General features: G+C 38.4%; 1 protein-coding gene across 1 annotated transcript; it reads right to left on the reverse strand.

The window, feature by feature from the left end:
* Positions 1 to 14173: 14173 nt before the first annotated feature.
* On the reverse strand, positions 14174 to 18874 carry LOC144371933 (uncharacterized). The gene has a single exon (XM_078035260.1). It carries the CDS (start codon positions 18759 to 18761, stop codon positions 17130 to 17132), a length of 1632 nt encoding a protein of 543 aa, XP_077891386.1. The 5' UTR covers positions 18762 to 18874; the 3' UTR covers positions 14174 to 17129.
* Positions 18875 to 19831: the final 957 nt, after the last annotated feature.

The following is a 19831-nucleotide window of genomic DNA, read 5'->3' on the forward strand; positions in this document are numbered from 1 at the left end:
TGGGACACTTTTGTACATGACAGGCTCACGTGTGCACTTTTGTGTGATAATAGCTGGATCACACTGGGCAGCGGGAGTGAGGGGACTGGCACACGGTTCTGAGGGAGGCCTCATGGAGACCCAGCCTCCCTTGCAGTCTCCTGGCCTGCGGGTCAAAGCCCTGTCAGTGGAAGAGGCTCCTCACACAAGGTCAGGTGCACCCACTTCCTCAGCAGCAGGTGAAGCTGGGGCCCACCGAGATCCAATCAGCATCTCCAGCTCTGAGGAGCCAGGAATACTGGCCAGTGTCTTCTGGGATTCCAGGAAGATTATGGAAAGCGATGCCTACTCTCCTCCTAACAACGCTTTCCCAGCTCCTATCATGCTGGTTTTTTTGGGGGGGGTGGGGGGCTTTTATTTTTTTATGATTAGTTAATGCTAGAGTTGAACATGATGCTAACTCTATCCTTTACAGCTTTGGAGTGGTTCTGTATCTTCACTTGCAGTGAAAGCATAAATGAGAGTCAGACCCCATCATTCCTCCTCCAATTAAAAAATCCTGCAGGAGAAGGGTGAAGTGTGTGGGAAGGGCGCCCCCTGCCGGGCTCTTGCAGGAACACACGGCTGCAGAGTTGTTAGGGTCCCTGTTAGCCTCAGATTGTGTCACCTGAGCAGCAAGTGGAGACACACTCTAAGATCCCCCAGATTTCAGAGGTGGGGGTATTTGCACAGAGCATATCAATAACCTTTGGAAAAACAGGTGAGTTAAAATACCACTGCAGGAACCCTGTTCTGATCCAGGATAGGGGTGGCCTTACTGTAGAATCATCCCAATGTTCGGGACCGAAGGTTGACGATTGCCATTTTGAACTTCATCCTCAGGGAACACCATCAAACCAGCAGCCATATTCAGGGTTTCACAATTCTGAACTCATTTTTTAATTGGCCAACCATGATTTAATTATGAACTCACTAGAGTTCGCTATAATCTAGACACTAGAAAAAAACGAATCAAATATATCATGTGAAATAGTGTCTTCTGTTCAGCAGCTTCTTTTTAAAAATATTTTCACATTAGAATTATTTGTATAATTATAACTTAAAACATTAGTTAGTAAAATAATGATATATTGATGTATGCATAGATTTTGGAATGCTTAAATCTAGAGACTGTTTTCACATTCTTTATGGTGTTTGAAGAGAAAATTCTTATAAATTCGATGAGGTAGTCTTTATCAAATTTTCTGTTCTTGCTGGTGTAGTGGTTCATGCCTGTAATTCCAGCGGCTCAGGAGGCTGGCGCAGGAGGATTGCGAGTTTAAAACCAGCCTTGGCAACTTAGTGAGGCCTGAAGCATCTTTGTCTCTAAATAAAATATAAAGAAGAGCTGGGCATGTGGATCAGTGGTTAAGTGCCCATAGGTTCAATCCTCCATACCAAGAAAATAAAATAAAAAATAAAAAATCAATTAAAAGTTGTTCCTGATTGTACCTTCAGTATAATTCTAAGACATCTTTCCTCTCTCAAGATCAACCAAATTCCCTCTTGTTCTTGCCCTGATAATTCTAGTAATTTCAGTATTCGCATTTCTGTGTGTTCCATGACACTACAGTGTATTTTGACACATTATACATACATGGAGAGTAACTTATTCTGATTAAGACCCCAGTCTTTTGGTTGTACATTATGTGGAGTTACCCTGGTTTGTAGTCATATATGAACATAGGAACGTGTCCCATCCAGTCTACTCACTTTCCTATACCCTTCCTCTCCCTTCCCATAATTTCTCTTTGTCTAATTCAATAGACTTTTATTTTTTCTCCCCATACTCCATGTGTGTGCTTGTGTGTGTTTGTGTGTGTGTCACATTTTCTTTATCCATTCATCTGCTGAAGAGCACCTGAGGAACCAGCCTCTACCTCAGAGCAAAGCCTGTCCAAGGAAGGGGGCATGACCCTTGTCTTTGGAAAGACCCACACAGAACTCCTAGGCACAAATCCATCCTGCTGAGTTGTTTATCTGCAAATAACAGGAGAGATCTGCTGCACCAGGTGTCCCTGATTCAATCAGGGACCATGCCTGCCTTAGGTTGTCCAATACTACATATGGTCCTTACCCATAATTGGATGGGCTGACCTGAAGGCATCAGCCTCCTGCCTTAGGTTGGTACCATTGCAATAGGATCTTACCTGTCATTGACTACTGGTCCAGCATACAGCCACACCTGTGGATAAGCCTTTGTACCAGCAGGGGGATGGGTTATTTGCCTCAACTCTGTTGGCCCCTAAATTGTAGCTGAACGACCATCACAAGCAGAAGGGAGAAGGATACACCAAGCCAATTGACAGCTCCTTTTGGAAAAATTGTACCACGGATGACACCATCAGCAAAAATACCCCAACACTGCCACAAGTTGCTGCACCAACAGATAGTTCACAATGCATACAGGTGAGTTCACAATGCATACAAGTTATACATAGTCCAGGCAAGTTCTGCAAGCAGTTCAGTGATGGCTATTGCAGAAGCTGTAGATTGGTTTTATCTTTGTCTTCACCGGCACAGGGATGAAGATAGGAATTCTGGCAATAATGGCTAAAGAAAAAATTGTGTAACATTCCAGAAGGCACTAAAAGAAAACAATTTTCTGAACAATTTACATTATCCTGAACAGAATTATTAAATATAATGAAAAGGAAAGGTGAAAGTAAACAAGATCTGTTAACCTCCTTTTTTGTTCACATATTAAAACAATCCTCAACAGCTGTTTACTCAATTTAAATTAAACCATTTAAATCATGTGAATAAGAAAAAAAAATTTGGATCCATTTTTTCATAAGCGCTCATCATATATGATATATGGATATATGTACATACAAACATACAACACAAAACACAAATGTGCACACATAATATAATACATACAACACATAACATCATATTAAAGGCCTTATAACTTTTTACAGGTGAAATCTCCATTGCAATGTTTAAAAACTCTGTAGTCAAAAAATAGAACTGGTTGTTAAAAAAAAAAAATAGAACTGATCAGCAAAACATTAACCTAGGTCTTTATGAGCTCAAAAAACAAAATAGAACTTCATGATGTGGGAAAGGGCAATAATAAAATAGATATTGAAAAAACCATCCTGGTTCTGTCACAGATGTAAGGGTAGCTAAACTGGAGTTCTCGATATCAGCTGTTATGGATTTGAGCCAAATCATCTTCTTTTGGTCTGTAGAAATCGCTTTCATTAATCTCTCTGGAATCCAAATCGGCTGCTGTTCTCCCTGTGGAAACACAAACAGACCCCCAACTCCAGACAATTACTGGGTCAGGACCTTTCAATTGTCCTCTTAGAATGCCCATCCAAAGTACCTTGGGCTTATGTACATTTTTTGGATATATATGCCTTTCCACAGCACTAAGCCCTGATAAATCCAAATTTAGAAAGTTTAGAGTAAAAAGGATTATTTTAAGTTTATCTTCGGGGAATATATACCCCATCCAAATTCCCTATTTTTACTTTAATAAGTACATTTTAATAGTTTGATGAGCTCTTTAAACTATGCCTTGTCCCTGTGGATTGTATAGAATTCCTGTTATATGAGTAATGCCAAATGATGAGCAAAATTGATTAAAAGAGGTAGAAGAATAACCAGGGGGCATTGTCTGGTTTTAACTGTTTTGGAACGCCCACAGTGGCAAAATTTTGTAAGCAATGAGCTATACTATTATTAGTTTTTTCTCTGGCATGAAGGGAGCCCATCAAAAATCCAGAAGAAGTAACTGTAACATGCAAATATTATAATTTTCCAAATTCTGGCAAGTGTGTGATGTCCATCTGCCAAATATGGTTAGGTATCAATCCTCTAGGATTGACTCCAAGATTAACTTGTGGTAAAAAGGTCACACAATTTTGACATTGTTTTATTATTTGTCTAGATTGTTCCTTAGTTATTTTAAAATGCTTTTGTAAAGTATTAGCATTGAAATGGAACTTTTTATGAAAATTTGCAGCTTCTTCTAGTGTAGAGAAAATATGTATATCATGTGTAGTTTTATCTGCTAAATTATTGCCCAAACTAAGGGCTCCAGGCAATCCTGTATGTGCCCTGATACAACCTATAAAGAATGGATCTTTTCTGTCCCAGATTAGACTTTGTATAGTGGAAAACAAAGAGAAAACAGTAGAGGAAGGGGAAATCCTACCAGCATCTTCAAGGGATACTATAGCATAACTATATACTGACTATCAGAAAATAAATTAAATACCGAATCTTTAAACATCACAAAAGCTTGTAATACTGCATTAAGCTCTAACATTTGAGCTGATTGTTTGGGTACTAAAAATGTAAAAGTTTGATCAGGTGTAACTACTGCTGCTGTACCATTATTTGACCCATCAGTGAATATATTTGGAGCATTCATGATAGGTGTTTTTCTTGTCATTTTTGGAAAAATTACAGGATGCAATGACCAAAAAGACAATAAAGGATTAGATGGTAAGTGGTTATCAAATGAAACATTAGATTTGCACATGATTATTGCACAAGTATTTAACTCATTAGCTAATTCATCAATTTGATCCATAGTATATGGAGTAATAATTTTATTGGGAGAAATTCCAAACACTCCCTTTGCTGCTTTTATTCCTTTGAGTATTAATTGTCCTACAGCCTCAGGATACCTAGTAAGAATAGTGTTAGGAGAATAAGATAAATGTATCCATAATAATGGACCTTCTTGCCAAAAATACTCCTGTAGGAATATATTTTGTTGGTAGTACAATAAATAATAAAGGCAAACATATCAATTCTATCCAAATGCATATTTTCCATATATGTTTCAATGATTCTTAATGCCTTTCTTGCTTCAGGCGTTAATATTCGGGGTGAATTTGGATCTGATGGACCTTTTAGGATATCAAATAAAGGTCCCAATTCTCCTGTTGGAATACCTAGATAAGGCCTTATCCAATTTATGTCTCCTAATAACTTTTGAAAGTCATTAAGTGATTTGAGTTGATCTACTCGTATTTGAATTTTTGGTGGACGGACCATGGTTGAGGATAATAGAATAATTAATTGGAAAATTTAATTGTACTTTATCTATTGCTATCTCTAGATTATAATTTTTTAATAAGTTTGTAAGTGTGGCATAACATTCTAGCAACGTGTTTTTAGCTTTGTGTGCTAATAATACATCATCCATATAATGAAATATTTGTAGTTCAGGATTTTGATTTCTAAGTGGCTGGATTACTTTGTTAACATAAATTTGACACATAGTTGGGCTGTTAGCCATCCCTTGAGGGAGTACTTTCCATTCATATCTCTGATCAGGACCTTCATGATTTAGTGCAGGGATAGTAAATGCAAAACGTGGACTATCTTCAGGATGAATTGGAATTGAAAAAAAACAATCTTTAATATCTATAACTAAAACATACCAAGTTTTTGGCAAAGCAGACAATTGAGGAATCCCCGATTGAGCAGGTCCCATAATGACCATTTCATTATTAATGGCTCTTAAATCTTGCAATAATCTCCATTTACCAGATTTCTTTTTGATGACAAAAATGGGAGTATTATGGGGAGATACAGAAGGTTGTATATGTCCTTCCGCTAATTGTTGTTTGACCAGATCATGGGCTACTTGTATCTTTTCTTTAGTCAAGGGCCACTGAGGAACCCATACTGGTCTTTCTGATTTCCATGTAATTTTTATTGTCTCAGTGGCCCTTTGTGAAAATCCAACCCATGTCTGTCTGTTCCTTGATCTATTTGTATTGGTGCTGCTATACCTTGTTCTTGTTTTTCTAATCTTTTTCCTTTCCTAAAACCTTGTCTAGCCATAATAGTGGGTGCATTTTGATTGATATTATTTGTTAATGTCAAACCTAATTGATCTAGGACATCTCGTCCCCATAAATTTACGGGAAGATGATCCAATACATATGGCTGTATAGTTCCTTCACATCCTTCAGGATCCTTCCAATCTAATACCATTGCACTTCTATCGCGATTAGTCGCCACTCCTAGGCCTCGAAGCGTTTGAGTGGCTTGGTGTAATGGCCAATGTTTTGGCCATTCTTGACGAGAGATAATGCTAAGGTCTGCACCTGTATCCAGTAGCCCATTAAATTTATGTCCTTGAATATTTAGTTTTAGCATGGGGCGAGAATCTAAATTAAAAGAAAGCATAGCCCAATCTACACCTGTGGAGCCTAATCCCTTGGAACCTCTTTCTACAGCATGACTGGAAAATTTATCATGTAGGCTTGGTATTATTAGTAACTGTGCTATTCTATCTCCTGGTGAAATTATTGATATACCCTTTGGAGAACTGGCTATAATTTTTATTTCACCTTCATAATTGGGATCAATTACCCCAGGACTTATCATAAGTCCTTTTAGAGTAGAAGAGCTGCGTCCCAATAACAAGCCTACTGTTCCTTTGGGAAGAGGTCCTTTTACCCCTGTGGGAATGATTTGAACTCCCATCTCTGGAGTTAGTACTGATTTGGCGGAGGCGCAGATGTCCAACCCTGCGCTCCCTCTGGTTTGTCTGATGAGGGATCTGATGTCCTGGGCACTGCCCTGATGGGGTTGCTGGGGTTGCTGGGTTCCTCTAGTGCTCTATATATTTGTGGTTTGGGGCCCCGGAGCATTGGGGCCCCCTGTCCATTTTTTGGCAAAGGAGCCCGATGCCTTTGTACATGGTATTGTGGATAAACACCTTGTCCTTGTTCATTTTTTGATAATGGAGTACCCTCTATGGTGGTTTGAGAACGGTATTCATTAGCCCAATATAATGGAGTACCCTCTATGGTGGTTTGAGAATGGCATTCATTAGCCCAATGTCTCCCTCTACGGCATCGTGGGCAAATACCCGGTATTCTACTCCTTTGATACCTAGTTTTGTTAAACCCTCCTCCTATGGGGCAATTCCTTAATATCTATAACTAAAACATGTTGAGAGCCACAGCCTAAGGGGCCCCAGCAAACTTCCAGCTGCCGGCTGATGATCCAGCTGCCAGCACCCTTTCCCAGATCCTCTCATTCCCATGAGCCAGGGAAACCTTAATTTTCATAACCTGTTGTTGCTGTAGTTGGACATTATACTAAAATGTGTCCTCTACACCTTTTGAGTTGTTCTGTAACCTCACTTGCAGTGGAAGCATAAATGAGAGTCAGTCTCAATCATTCCTCCTGCATTAAGAAATTCTGCAGGGCTGGGGATATGGCTCAGGCGGTAGCATGCTCACCTGGTATGTGTGAGGCCTGGGTTTGATTCTTAGCACCACATACAAAGATGTTGTGTCAGCCAAAATATAAATATTGAAATTCTCTACTCTCTCTCTCTCTTAAAAAAAAAAAAAAGAAAGAAATCCTGCAGTAGGAGTGGAAGTGTGTGGGAAGGGCGCACCCTGCCAGGCTCCTGCGGGATCACACAGCTGCCCTGCTCTCAGCATTCATGTTAACCTTAGACTGTGTCACCTGAGCAGGGAGTAGAGATGGGACCTCAGATTCCCCAGACTTCAGAGGTGCTGGGTGTTTGCACAGAGCATGTGGATAACCTCGGGAAAATAGAGGAGATAAAATAACACAGCGGGACTCAGTGAGACCCATTTGGTGGGAGGCCAAACTACCATGTGACTCTGTCTCCCTTTCTGATTGGTGTGGCATCATCATTATTCACTCTGTGATCTGGTTGCCTAAGTAACCAAGATGATAGCACCAATCACTGGGGTCCTGTGACTGTGTCCTCTTGCATAGGCGAGCCTTCCTACATCCCTGTGACTCCATCCCTGTGGGTCGAGCTATGCTCACCTGTCCCTTTGTGATATGACTTTTGCGTGTCCCCTTCTCTTGCTCTGCCCTTTTGTGTGGCCTTCCTAGATGTCACTCAACCTGCAAAATTAACAATTAGCATTTTTAAAACCATTCTTAGGAAACACCATAAAGAGTAGCAGAAATATCTCAGGAGTTCACAATTCAGAATTCAATTTGAATTTGTCAATCATTTTATTATGGATACACTAGAGTTCCTTTTATAGTCTGGATACTAGGAAATAATTAAATATGTAATGTGAAATGTTTTCTCCTGCTCAGCAACTTGTTTTTTCTTTTTTTAAAAAATATTTCACATGTATGATCTTTTGAACAGCCACAACAATGTTTATAGCAAGGTCAATTTGCAATAAGCTAGACTATGGACCAACCTAGGTGTCACTCCAAAGATGAATGGATAAAGAAAATGTGGTATATATAATTAATGGAATATCAGTCAGGTTGAAAGTAGACTAAAATTATGGCATTTGCTAGTAAACGGTTGGAGTTGGAGAATATCATGCTAAGTGAAATAAGACAATCCCACAAAAAAAGAGGAATGTTTTCTCTAATGTGCAGATGCTAATTCAGGAGTGATGGGGCACTAGGGCAGAATAGTTTTACCTTAGATTAGGTTGAGGGAAGTGATGGGAGGAAGGGGAGAGGGATATGGGGACAGGAAAGATAGTAGTAGAATGAAACAGACATCATTACTGTATTATATATTTGATTATGTGACTAATATGATTCTGCAACATGTACATGCAGAATAAAGAGAAATGATATCCCATCCACGTGTGATATATCAAAGTTTATATATGCACTCTGATGTCATGTACAACTAATTAAACAAATAAAAAATTATAATTTTTTTCACAAAAATTTGTATGTATAATAACTAAAATGATGTATTAATTATATTTTGATTTATACATACATTTTGGGATGGTTAAATATAGAAACTGTTCTCATGTTCTTTTAAAAATTGGAGGAGATATTCTTTATGTCAAATTTCCTGTTCTTACTGGTGAGGTGGTACATGCCCATAATTCTAGTGGCTCAGGAGGCTGGACCAGGAAGACTGTGAGTTCAAAGTCAGTCTCTGCAAGTTAGCGAGGCCCTGAGCAACACCGTGAGTGAGACCCTGTCTCTGAATAAAATATAAAGAATAGCAGGAGATATGGCTTAGTGCTTAAATGCCCATGGGTTTAATCTTCATTAAAAAAGAGAAAAAAAAGAAGAAAAGAAAAAAAGAAAGAAAGAAAGAAAGAAAATGAAAGAAAAAGTATTCATAATTTGTTTTCTTTGTTTGGTTTAATGCAATTTCAAAGGCATGTTATTCTCTTTCAAGAGCATCAACATTTCCTCTCATTTTTGCCCTGAGAATTCTAGTATATTCAGCATTTTGATTTCTGAATGCTCCATGAGTGTATTTTTTCACTTTTTAATTTCTTCTCTTTTGATACACATGATACTAGAGTGTATTCTGACCTTTTATGCATAAATAGGCTATAACTTATTCTAAGTAGGATCCCTGTTTTGTGGATGAACATGATGTGGTTACCTTGGTTGTGTATTCAAAAAGAAACATAGGAAACTGATGACCCATAAAATCTGCTTTCTTCACTCTTCCCCTTCTGCCTTCCCTTCTTTCTCTTTAGTCTAAAGCAATAGACTTCTATTTTTTGTGTCCTCACCTTCCATGGTTGTGTGTAACCACCCACATATATGTAGAAACATTCAGCCTTTGGTTTTGGGGGGTTGGCTTCTTTGTTTGCATGATAGACTCCACTTTCATCCATTTACCAGTCAAGGCCATATTTCATTCTTATTTAAAGTTGAGTAATATTCTAATATGTGTGTGTGTGTGTGTGTGTTTTCTCCATTATTCTGTTCAAGGGCATCTAGGCTGATTGCATACTTTAGGTATTGTCAATTCAGTTGCTATAAACATTGAAGTGCCTGCATCACTGAACTATGCTATTTTTAATTTTGGGGGGTATAAGCTGAGGAGTGGGATAACTGGGTCAAATGGTAGCTCCATTCCAAGTTTTCTTAGGAATCTCCCTATTGCTTTGCAGAGTCCATGCACCAATTTTCAGTCTGACCAACAATTTATGAGTTTGGCTTTTCCTCCCCATTCTTATTTATATTTACTTGTGTTCCTGATAATTGTCATCCTTACTGGAGTGAGATAGAATCTCAGTGTAGTTTTCACTTGTATTTCTCTAATTCCTAGAGATGGCAAAGTTTTATTCACATATTTGTTGATCGTAGATGACTGTGTGCTTAATGTGTGACTGATGCTGGGGCTCCAGGTTCATCCTATTGCAGATGAACATTTAACTTTCCTAGAAACCTTTTAGAAAACACTTCTTTCCTCATTGATGGTTGCAATCCGACTGCTAAAATGAATTACTCACAAATGTGTTCATCATCCAATCTTCAAATATTTCCATTCGTTTATAGGAATCTGTTCTCATGCTACAGCTCCATGGCTTGATCACTGTAGTTTTTTAGTGAACATTGATGTCACTGTGTTAATGTTGAACCAGGATGAAATGAAAATATCACCAACTCCAATTTTAAATCAAACTAAAGCAAGCTTGTATTGTGTACACAAAAGCAGTACACAAGTGGCTGTCTCTCCCAAAACTAGGATACAGATCAGCACCCCAGCTCTTCAGGTGAAAGGTTTTATAGCTCCAAATGTTACAATGGTGGAGGAGTGCCTTGGGAATTTACAGCTAATAGAATTTTGGCAAGCATAATAATAGAATTCTGGAAAGCATAATACAAAGGCAGATAGCAGGTTAATAATCTACATGGCTTAATATTTCATGGTAGGGAGTAAATTGAGATTCCAACATCAGAATTTATGAGGTGCTCCTGGGGTTTTAGGGAGGGTTGTTACCTTGTCAAAAACAGACAAGTATGGGTGAGTTCAAAGCCCAGGCAGGAATTTCAAACAAGTTTAAACAGGCTGTGAGGCCAAATAGAAATCTTAGTATTTTTTAGCAAAACAGAAATGAATTTTTCTTAACTCTTTCAAGAGATGACTCCCAATCCTAAAAAGAATGGAATTTCATTTGGTTCATCATTAAACCACAGAATTTTCTCATGAATTTTAAAAATAAAATATAAATAAATAAAATATAATAAAATAAATATATAATAAAATAAATAATATAATATATAAATAATATATAATATATAATATAATATATAAATAATAAAATAAAATAAAATAAAATATATAATAAAATAAATAAAATAAAATATAAAAAATAAATGTTAAAAAATTCAAAAAATAAATCCATTATATACAATAAGATTTAAGAAAAAAGCCTGAGTACTGATGCTCATTCCATTTAGCTGGAAACATATTGCTTCATCCTAATTCTCCCTAGACTTGAGCACTGATAATTCAGTGAGAAATAAACATTCATCCAGCTGAGGCTTGAATGTGAGTCCACATGAAGTGAGGCCTCCAAGAAGTGAAAAAAAAGGGGTGTCTTCAGTTCATGTCTGTCTACAATCTGATGTGGATTCATTCTTTCATCAACAAAAGTAAAAATAACAATGCTTACCTTGAAACAGGTAGCAAGGCTGAGAGAAAATGCAGCTCAGTGGTAATGAACCCAATGCCCAGTACTGCAACAAACAAACAGATGCATAGAAAAGGCACTTGTTGTGGCTCACATCTATAATGCTAGAGACTCAGGAGCCTGAGTCAGGAAGATCTTTCGTTTCAGGTCAGCCCCAGAAATTTAGTGAAACCCTGTATCAAAAAAGAAAAAGCACCAGGTGCAGTGGAATGTGTCTGTAATTCCACTGGCCCAAGAGGGTTAGACAGGAGGATTATGGGTTTAAATACAGTCTCAGAAATTTAGCGATGGCCTAAGCAACACACCAAGACACTGTCTCTAAATGAAATATAAGGGTGCATCTGGGGATGTGGCCTAGTGATTAAGAACCCCTTGTCTGGGCTGCAGATGTGTCTCAAGCAGCAGAACGCTCACCTGGCATGAGCAGGGTGCTGGGTTCCATTCTCAGCACTGTTGGGACCTCTACTGACCATGGAAGTGCAATTGCTGGGAAAAAAGAAATCCACAGTCTTGTGTTTCTGGTTTTATGATTCTCCATGTACATGGCAGAGCTTGAGAAATGGCTTCCATATATGTGCCTGAAGGGCCCCAAGATATGGCTTCCACAAACACAAAGAATAACTCCCCAGCAACAGGGCACACATATCTAATTGGGTATTGTTTCTGCAACTTAGGGTAACGGGGCTCTGTTTCTGTAACTGGGGTACCTAGGCTACCCCAACCTGGGGGACTCTCTGATCTCTGATTGGCCCCTGCCTTTGCCCCCACCTCCCTTCTCTTCTCTCTATATAAGTCCTCTCCCTCCACAATAAACTGAGTTGCTGCGCCATCTTAGCTGACTCAACTCCTGACTTGGTGTGATTTTTGCCAGGCAGGGTCGGGACACTCGCCCTCTCGCTCAGCCTGGAGACTCTCACTAGCTGGTCTAGTGATTCTCCCCAACCTCTGTTGGAGGGAGGTCTGACACAGCACCACATAAAAAAATTTAAAAATAAAGATGTTGTGTCCACTCAAAACCAAAAAATAAATATTAAAAATTCTCTGTATATATATATATATATAAATTTCTTCTTTAAGAAAGATCCCGTTGTACTAAAAAGAGAGTGATAGAGAGAAAATAGAAAGACAAATCAGAAAGTAGGGGCTGAGGATGTGGCTCAAGTGGTAGCTTGCTTGCCTGGCATGCGTGCGGCCCGGGTTCGATCCTCAGCACCACATACAAATGAAGATGTTGTGTCCACCGAAAGCTTAAAAAATAAATATTGAATTCTCTCTCTCTCTCCTCTCTCTTAAAAAAATATTAAAAAAATCAGAAAGAAGATTGTATTCACACAATTCCAACAAGTTCCTCATGGGCCCCACTCTCACTACCAAGTACTTAGGGTCCGTGTGATATTGGTACTCTGTGAAAATTTGAAAAAAAAATGTTTTTTTCATAATATCTAGAGACAGAAAAAAAGGGACTTGAAAATTTCTACCAGGCTTGGTAGAATGGGTTTGGAAACAGTAGTCACAACATATATAACTAAGTTAAACTGTCATTACTTTAACTTAATCATTTCAACTGAGTTTCCTGCAAATGTGACTGCCATTGGGGTAAAGGTTCAGAGACCACATTGCTCGGGTTGTAGATTAGTGTGAGGTCAGCTTGGGCAACAGAGTCCAACACTGTCTCTAGGAAAAAAAATGAAGGTAATTTTGGTGAGGGTGTAGCTCAGTGGTAAAGCAGACGTGGGTTCTATCCCCTGTGGAAACCAGTGACAGTGATTGGGAGACAAGTGTTTGAGATTGGGGTCTCTGATGACTTCATGGCAGTTCCACGCTCAGTGACTGGGAAGGTTTCCATGCAAAAGTATAGGATGCCTGGTTGCTGTGGTAATGCTCTCCATGGGGGTAACTCTGTTGTGAGAGTCTTCTCAGCTTTGAACATATTCTCAGGCACACACCTCCTGGGAATAAAGGAACTTCCTGGCTAAGACAACCACAATGCTCCTGGATCTGCCCAGAAATTAGTAACCTTAAACGATGGACTTTCTTGAGAGCTGCATAGTGCTCATAACATTGTGCATTGCAACTGTGGAATGTAACTGAAGAAATAGCTGCATACTGTTGCTAACTGTGTAACTTTCATGAATACAAAGAATAATGCTTGCATAGTCTTTAATCTGATTAATGAGATATTATAAAGATTGCTGGTGTAATACTTTAGACCTGCTGCTCCATTAGAGAGGAGTGCTCCACCTGATCCCGGCTGTTCTATCTTCAAGTTCTGCGTGTGTTACTCTTTATTTCTTCCAATCTCCCATCAGCCTTGCCAGAACCTGCAACTTTGGCCACACTGGTCGCAGCAATGCCAAGTAACAAAAATAAATGAATAAAGTAAACACGATCAATTTACAATTAAATTACTTCATATGTTTTTTGATACGTTAAAACAAAATGTATGGAAACTAACATTTACAATAAAATGGGATGGGCTTCTCAGGATATTTAATAGTCTAATATTTTTCAATTTGCTAAATATTGAAAAACCAGAATTATATCTAGGCATCCTGAAATCTTTAAACACAGTCACTGATAATCATAGAGAATCAATGAAATGCCAACTACAGAAACACAGATATTCTCTATCTCAACTTTTGCCTGGGGTACATTACTGCTGATTGGATGTGGCTCCATGTCTAAGTATTCATGCTCAATACCAAATATAATGAAAATTACTAATCCTATCTAATTAACAACTGGTATATATTTTGGCCTCAGATTTGGCTAATATCTTCTGTTTTCTCTATTTTAATAGCATTCTAATGCAAATTGCCCTTATCACTAACAGCACCAAATAAATTTTCAGACTACTCATCAGCTTTTCACAAGTGACCTGAGCAGAGACTCACAGCATCACGTTTTTGCAAGAGTACATCCTAAATTGCTGACTTCCACCTCCAAGGGTCCCTGATACACTTCTTAAAGACAAGAATATCTGACCCTCTTAGACTGCATGGGACCATGTTGCAATGTATTCCTCATTTATCAGTTTCACTTGAGCTCCCCAATGACATCATCTATAAATCAGAGACCTCCATATGGAATTCCTCCACCAACTCTCTGAAAACACAGGCACTTTTAGCACATTCAGAAACTCCTGCACAACAAAAGCTTCCACAAACTCTTTATGATAAGGACATTATGGCCACCTGTGATGACTACCAATTACTGAGGGTTCCTAGAGCAGGATGCTGCCCCTTATGGACCTTGCCTTATTATTTTATTTAAATCATAGACTTGCTTTTTATTGAATTTTAAAGAGTTCCTAAATTGGTAAACCATGCCTGAGAATCCAAAGAAGAAAACAGTATAATGGACAAGCCCCTCCATCCATAATACAGTTTATCAAATATTGGTTCCTAATATATTTTTCTTGGAGGTACTGGGAATTGAACTCAGGGACACAACCACTGAGACACCTCCCAGGCTTCTTTTTAGTTTATTATTTGAGTTTTTTAGAGACAGCATCGCACTGAGTTCTTTACTCTTTGTAATCCTGGTAAGTCACCTTACAAATCACAACACTTGGGCTAAGGTTGTGGTTCAGTAGTTGACAAAATGCCTAGCATATGTGAGGCACTGGGTTTGATTCTTAGGACAACATATAATTAAATAAATAAATGTCAACCGACAAGTAAGAGATAATTTATAAAAAATGAATAAATGGGCTAGGGACATGGCCTCAAATTGTAGTGTGCTCACCTGGCATGCGTGGGGCAGTGGATTCGATCCTCAGCACAACATAAAAATAAATTCAAGATGTTGTGTCCACTGAAAACTAAAAAATAAGTAATAAAAATTCTCTCTTTAAAAAAATGAATAGAAAGCAAAATCCTTCTGCCTAAGAATCTTGAGAAACTGGGATTTCAGGTGTATACCACAGAACCGGGGGATTCACAAGAATTTTGAGGACTTCACAGTCTTTCATAAAATTTTAACAAGAGTGGAATTTAAGTCTGCTGCAAGTCTTTAAAACTTCTAGTACACTGTATCATTAAATAAACCTCTCCATATTCATATCAGTTTGTTTCACATAAGCATCACAGTACAAAAGTTTGTGACAAAATGCATACATGAAAGGAAAATATGTGATTCAAGATCCAAGAGGTTACTGTTATTGCGTTTGGCCCCCAAATCATGTCTTCAGTATGACACAGAATATTTTAATTGTCATTTAATCATTATATATTCTCACTACTTGCTCTCCTAAAAACCCAAACCCATCATAATGTGGCCATCAGAAGAAACATTTCACCAATCTGCACCAAAGGCTGGAGTGGAGAGGCCTAAACTAAAATACACAATATGTAATAAAATATGAGACACAAAAGATTTAAAATACAGGAAAATGGAATCTAACAATGAGAGATTTAACCCATAAAACATGTTGCTTTCAAATCCTCATGTTGATGCAATGTTCCTGTCCAATGCAGGGTGCACTTTTGTTACCGCTGAAGAGATAAAAAAAGAAATGAAGGCACTCATATTTTCACACACCTACAGTGGTTTTCTCAAAAGAAATAAATAAAATGAAATAAAATAAAAATTTCCTCAAGTCTGAACAAGTTCAAATAAATCTGAAACAAGCAAAGGTCCTACCACATTTCTATATACAGGGCTTTTCTCCAGTGTGATTTCTTAAATGCTGTTCAAAGGGACCTGGAAAGTTGAAAGTCTTACTACAATTTTGAAAGAAAGAAATAGGATCTTCCCAGATGTGAATTCTTTATGTCTTTGAAGAAAACTCTGAAAGTTGAATACTGCCTCACATGGCTTATCCTCAGCATTTTCTACAGTATGAGTCCTTTCATACAACTGAACAAAACTAGAACAGCTCAACAACTCATATACTTTTTTGCATAGGATTTATTCTTTTTATTCCAAAAGAATCTTCAGAGGCCTTAGTAATAGACCGAGAAAACTAGATTTCCCACATTTCTCACACTCACAGGACTTCTCTCTGTGTTTTCATGTATGAGAAGAAAAACAGGGCTGGAGGGGAAGCTGACAGGATGTAGCTTTTCTCTGGTATGTATTCCAGGGGCTTCTCTCTGGTATGTATTCTTCCATGTTTATGAAGCTGATGGGATGTAGCAAAGGTGTAGCCACACTGCTTACATTCAGAGGGTTTGTTTGTCAATGTGAATGAAATGGTTTTGAAGGCAATAGGGAAAATGGTATAATTTGTGATAATTTTATACATTTAAAGAGTCACTCAGTTGGAAGTATCGGTGTATGCCTTTAATGCCTGAGACTTGAGAGGCTAATTCTGAAGGATCAGTATTGGAGGCTAGCCTCAGCACCTTAGGAAGACCCTAAAGAATGCAGCTAGTCCCTGTCTCAAAATAAAAAGCAACTGGAATGTAGCTAAGTGGTAGAGCACAACAAGACTAAATCCCAAGTCTCTCTCTCTCTCTCTCTCCCCCTCACCCACACATTTTTAGCACTGTGAGTACTTTCTTGTCTTTGAGAATGACATCAAATATTTATTTACCAGGTTTTACATTCAAAGGATTTTTCTCCAGTAACTTCCTACATGTATATGAGTGAAACAGTAATAACAGAAAAGTTTACCAATTGTTTTCATGCGTATGATTTCTCTGCAGTATCTGTTCTTTCACTTGTGTGAAGCAGACAGGATATGGCAAAAGCTCTTCCACATTGTTGTTATTCATAGCACATTTCTCTGGTATGTATTCTTTCATGTCTGTGAAGCATAGGGGATGTAGCAAAGGCTTTGCCACACTGCTTACATTCATAGGGCTTCTCTCCAGTGTGCATTCTTCCATGAATCTGAAGGTAACTGGATCTAGAAAAGGCTTTGCCACACTGCTTACATTCATAAGGCTTCTGTCCAGTATGAGTTTTTTCATGTGCATGAAGGTGACTGGATATAGCAAAGGCTTTGCCACACTGCTTACATTCATATGGCTTCTCTCCAGTGTGCATTCTTCCATGAATCTGAAGGTAACTGGACGTAGCAAAGGCTTTGCCACACTGCTTACAATCATAGGGCTTCTCTCCAGTATGAATTTTTTCATGTAAGTGAAGGTTAGAGGACTGAGTGAAGGCTTTCCCACACTGCTTACATTCATATGGCTTCTCTCCCGTATGAGTTCGTTCATGTATCTGAAGGCCAGAGGCAGTAGTGAAGACTTTTCCACATTGTTGACATTCAGAGCATTTCTCTCTAGTATGTCTTCTTCCATGAATCTGAAGGTTACTAGATGTAGAAAAGGCTTTTCCACACTGCTCACATTTATAGGGCTTCTCCCCAGAATGAGTTTTTTCATGTGACTGAAGGTAATTGAATGTAGTAAAGGCTTTGCCACACTGCTTACATTCATAGGGCTTTTCGCCAGTATGTAGTCTTCCATGAATCTGAAGAGAACTGGATGTAGTAAAGGCTTTGCCACACTGCTTACATGCATAGGGCTTCTCTCCAGTATGAGTTTTTTCATGTGTGTGAAGGTTAGAGGACTGAGTGAAGGCTTTGCCACACTGCTTACATACATAGGGCTTCTCTCCAGTATGAGTTTTTTTATGTGAGTGAAGGTTAGAGGACTGAGTGAAGGCTTTCCCACACTGCTTACATTCATATGGCTTCTCTCCAGTATGAGTTCGTTCATGTATCTGAAGGCCAGAGGCAATAGCAAAGGCTTTTCCACATTGTGGACATTCATAGGGCTTTTCTCTGATATGTATTCTTCCATGTATATGAAGCTGACAAGATCTAGCAAAGGCTTTGCCACACTGCTTACATTCATAGGGCTTCTCTCCAGTATGAATTTTTTCATGTGAGTGAAGGCCAGAGGACTGAGTGAAGGCTTTTCCACACTGCTTACATTCATAGGGCTTCTCTCCAGTATGCATTCTCTGATGTGTTCTAAGTAAACTGGGATAAGCAAAGTCTTTCCCACATACCTTACATTTGAAACCTTCATTCCCCATGTATGTGATCCTGTGCCTTTGAAGACTTGTGTATGAAATACAGGTCTGACCACCTCCTTTACATTTATGCCCTTTCTCTCCAGCATGAGTTCTTTCATGTCTTCTTAATAAAGAGGAGAAACAAAAGGCTTCCCCACATACCTCACATTGAAAACGTTTACGTTCACTGTGTGTTCTCATGTGTCTTGGAACACCCGTGAGAGAAGACGAGGCTTCACCACATTGCTGATATACATAGGGTTGCCACCCAGTATGAGTTTCTTTATGCCTTTGAATGTCACTGGAATGACGGATGACTTTCCCACGTACTGTACATTTTAAAGGTCCATCTCCAGTTTGTATTAACATTTGTGTGTGAACATTTTTGGGAGAAACCAGAGATTTCTTATATTGTTTAAATTCACATGGCTTCTCTTCACATTCCTCATGCTTGTAGTATTTCTGTCCAGAGTATGATGTGATCTGCCTATGAAGGAATGAAGGTCATATGAAGTCTTTTGCACACATAATGAAGTCACATGGATTTACTCTATTAAAATTTTTCTTTGTTCAATTAAGAATTGGAATCGATTTGAAGGTTTTCCCACACTATTTTGTGCCTTTGAGTTTACCATATGACTTCTTTAAGGAAGAAGTGACCAGCACATAATCAATGCTTGATTCATTCACAATTTTCTATGTATTGATAGATCTTTACATTACTACCAACATCAGGTAAAGGCTAGGTTTTCTGACTTGTTCAACTTGCTTAAAAATAAGGAGATTGAAAGCAAACAATCCTTTTCAACACAGCTTCTCTATGGCTATTATCCAAATAGTGATATTCACATATGCGATTTCATATACTTTTTGCATGTCAAATACTTTGAAAAGACAGAATATCTGTTACAGCTAAGTATATACTTCAGGTGAAAAGCACTATAAGAATAAATACTTCTCAAATTATGCATACTTCTTTCGTTGGTTTCCTTTAAATATTACATAACAGTTCTCAGACCCTTTCATGGACTCTTCTTGTGAGGACAGTTACCTTACATTGCTCCCAGAGTTTTCAATCTGAACTTCAGTGTTCTTGTCTTCCCACTTGTTTCCTAAAATGAGAGAAAAGAACAATCTTTATGAATACTTAGGAGCTAACAATGCTTTGCCAAATGATACATGCTATTTATGCTGCAATAATTCACCAACTGATTCCCTTTTCACCTTCTACATAAATGACCAAAATAAACATGATTTGTCTATTTGACTCAGTTTGAAAACATCATTATTACCTAGAGAAGCCAGGTTACTGAGGACTTCCAACATCACATCTCTGTAAAGGTTCTTCTGGGAAGGATCCAGCAAAGCCCACTCCTCCTGGGTGAAGTTCACAGCCACATCCTCCAAGGTCACTGAGGTCTAAAATATCCCACCAAATG

This window comes from Ictidomys tridecemlineatus, chromosome Y, assembly GCF_052094955.1.
Source record: "Ictidomys tridecemlineatus isolate mIctTri1 chromosome Y, mIctTri1.hap1, whole genome shotgun sequence".
Taxonomy (NCBI): domain Eukaryota; kingdom Metazoa; phylum Chordata; class Mammalia; order Rodentia; family Sciuridae; genus Ictidomys; species Ictidomys tridecemlineatus.

Excerpts from the sequence above, each read along its gene's own strand:
- LOC144371933 (XM_078035260.1), bottom strand. The coding sequence starts at position 18,761 with ATGTTAATACAAACTGGAGATGGACCTTTAAAATGTACAGTACGTGGG.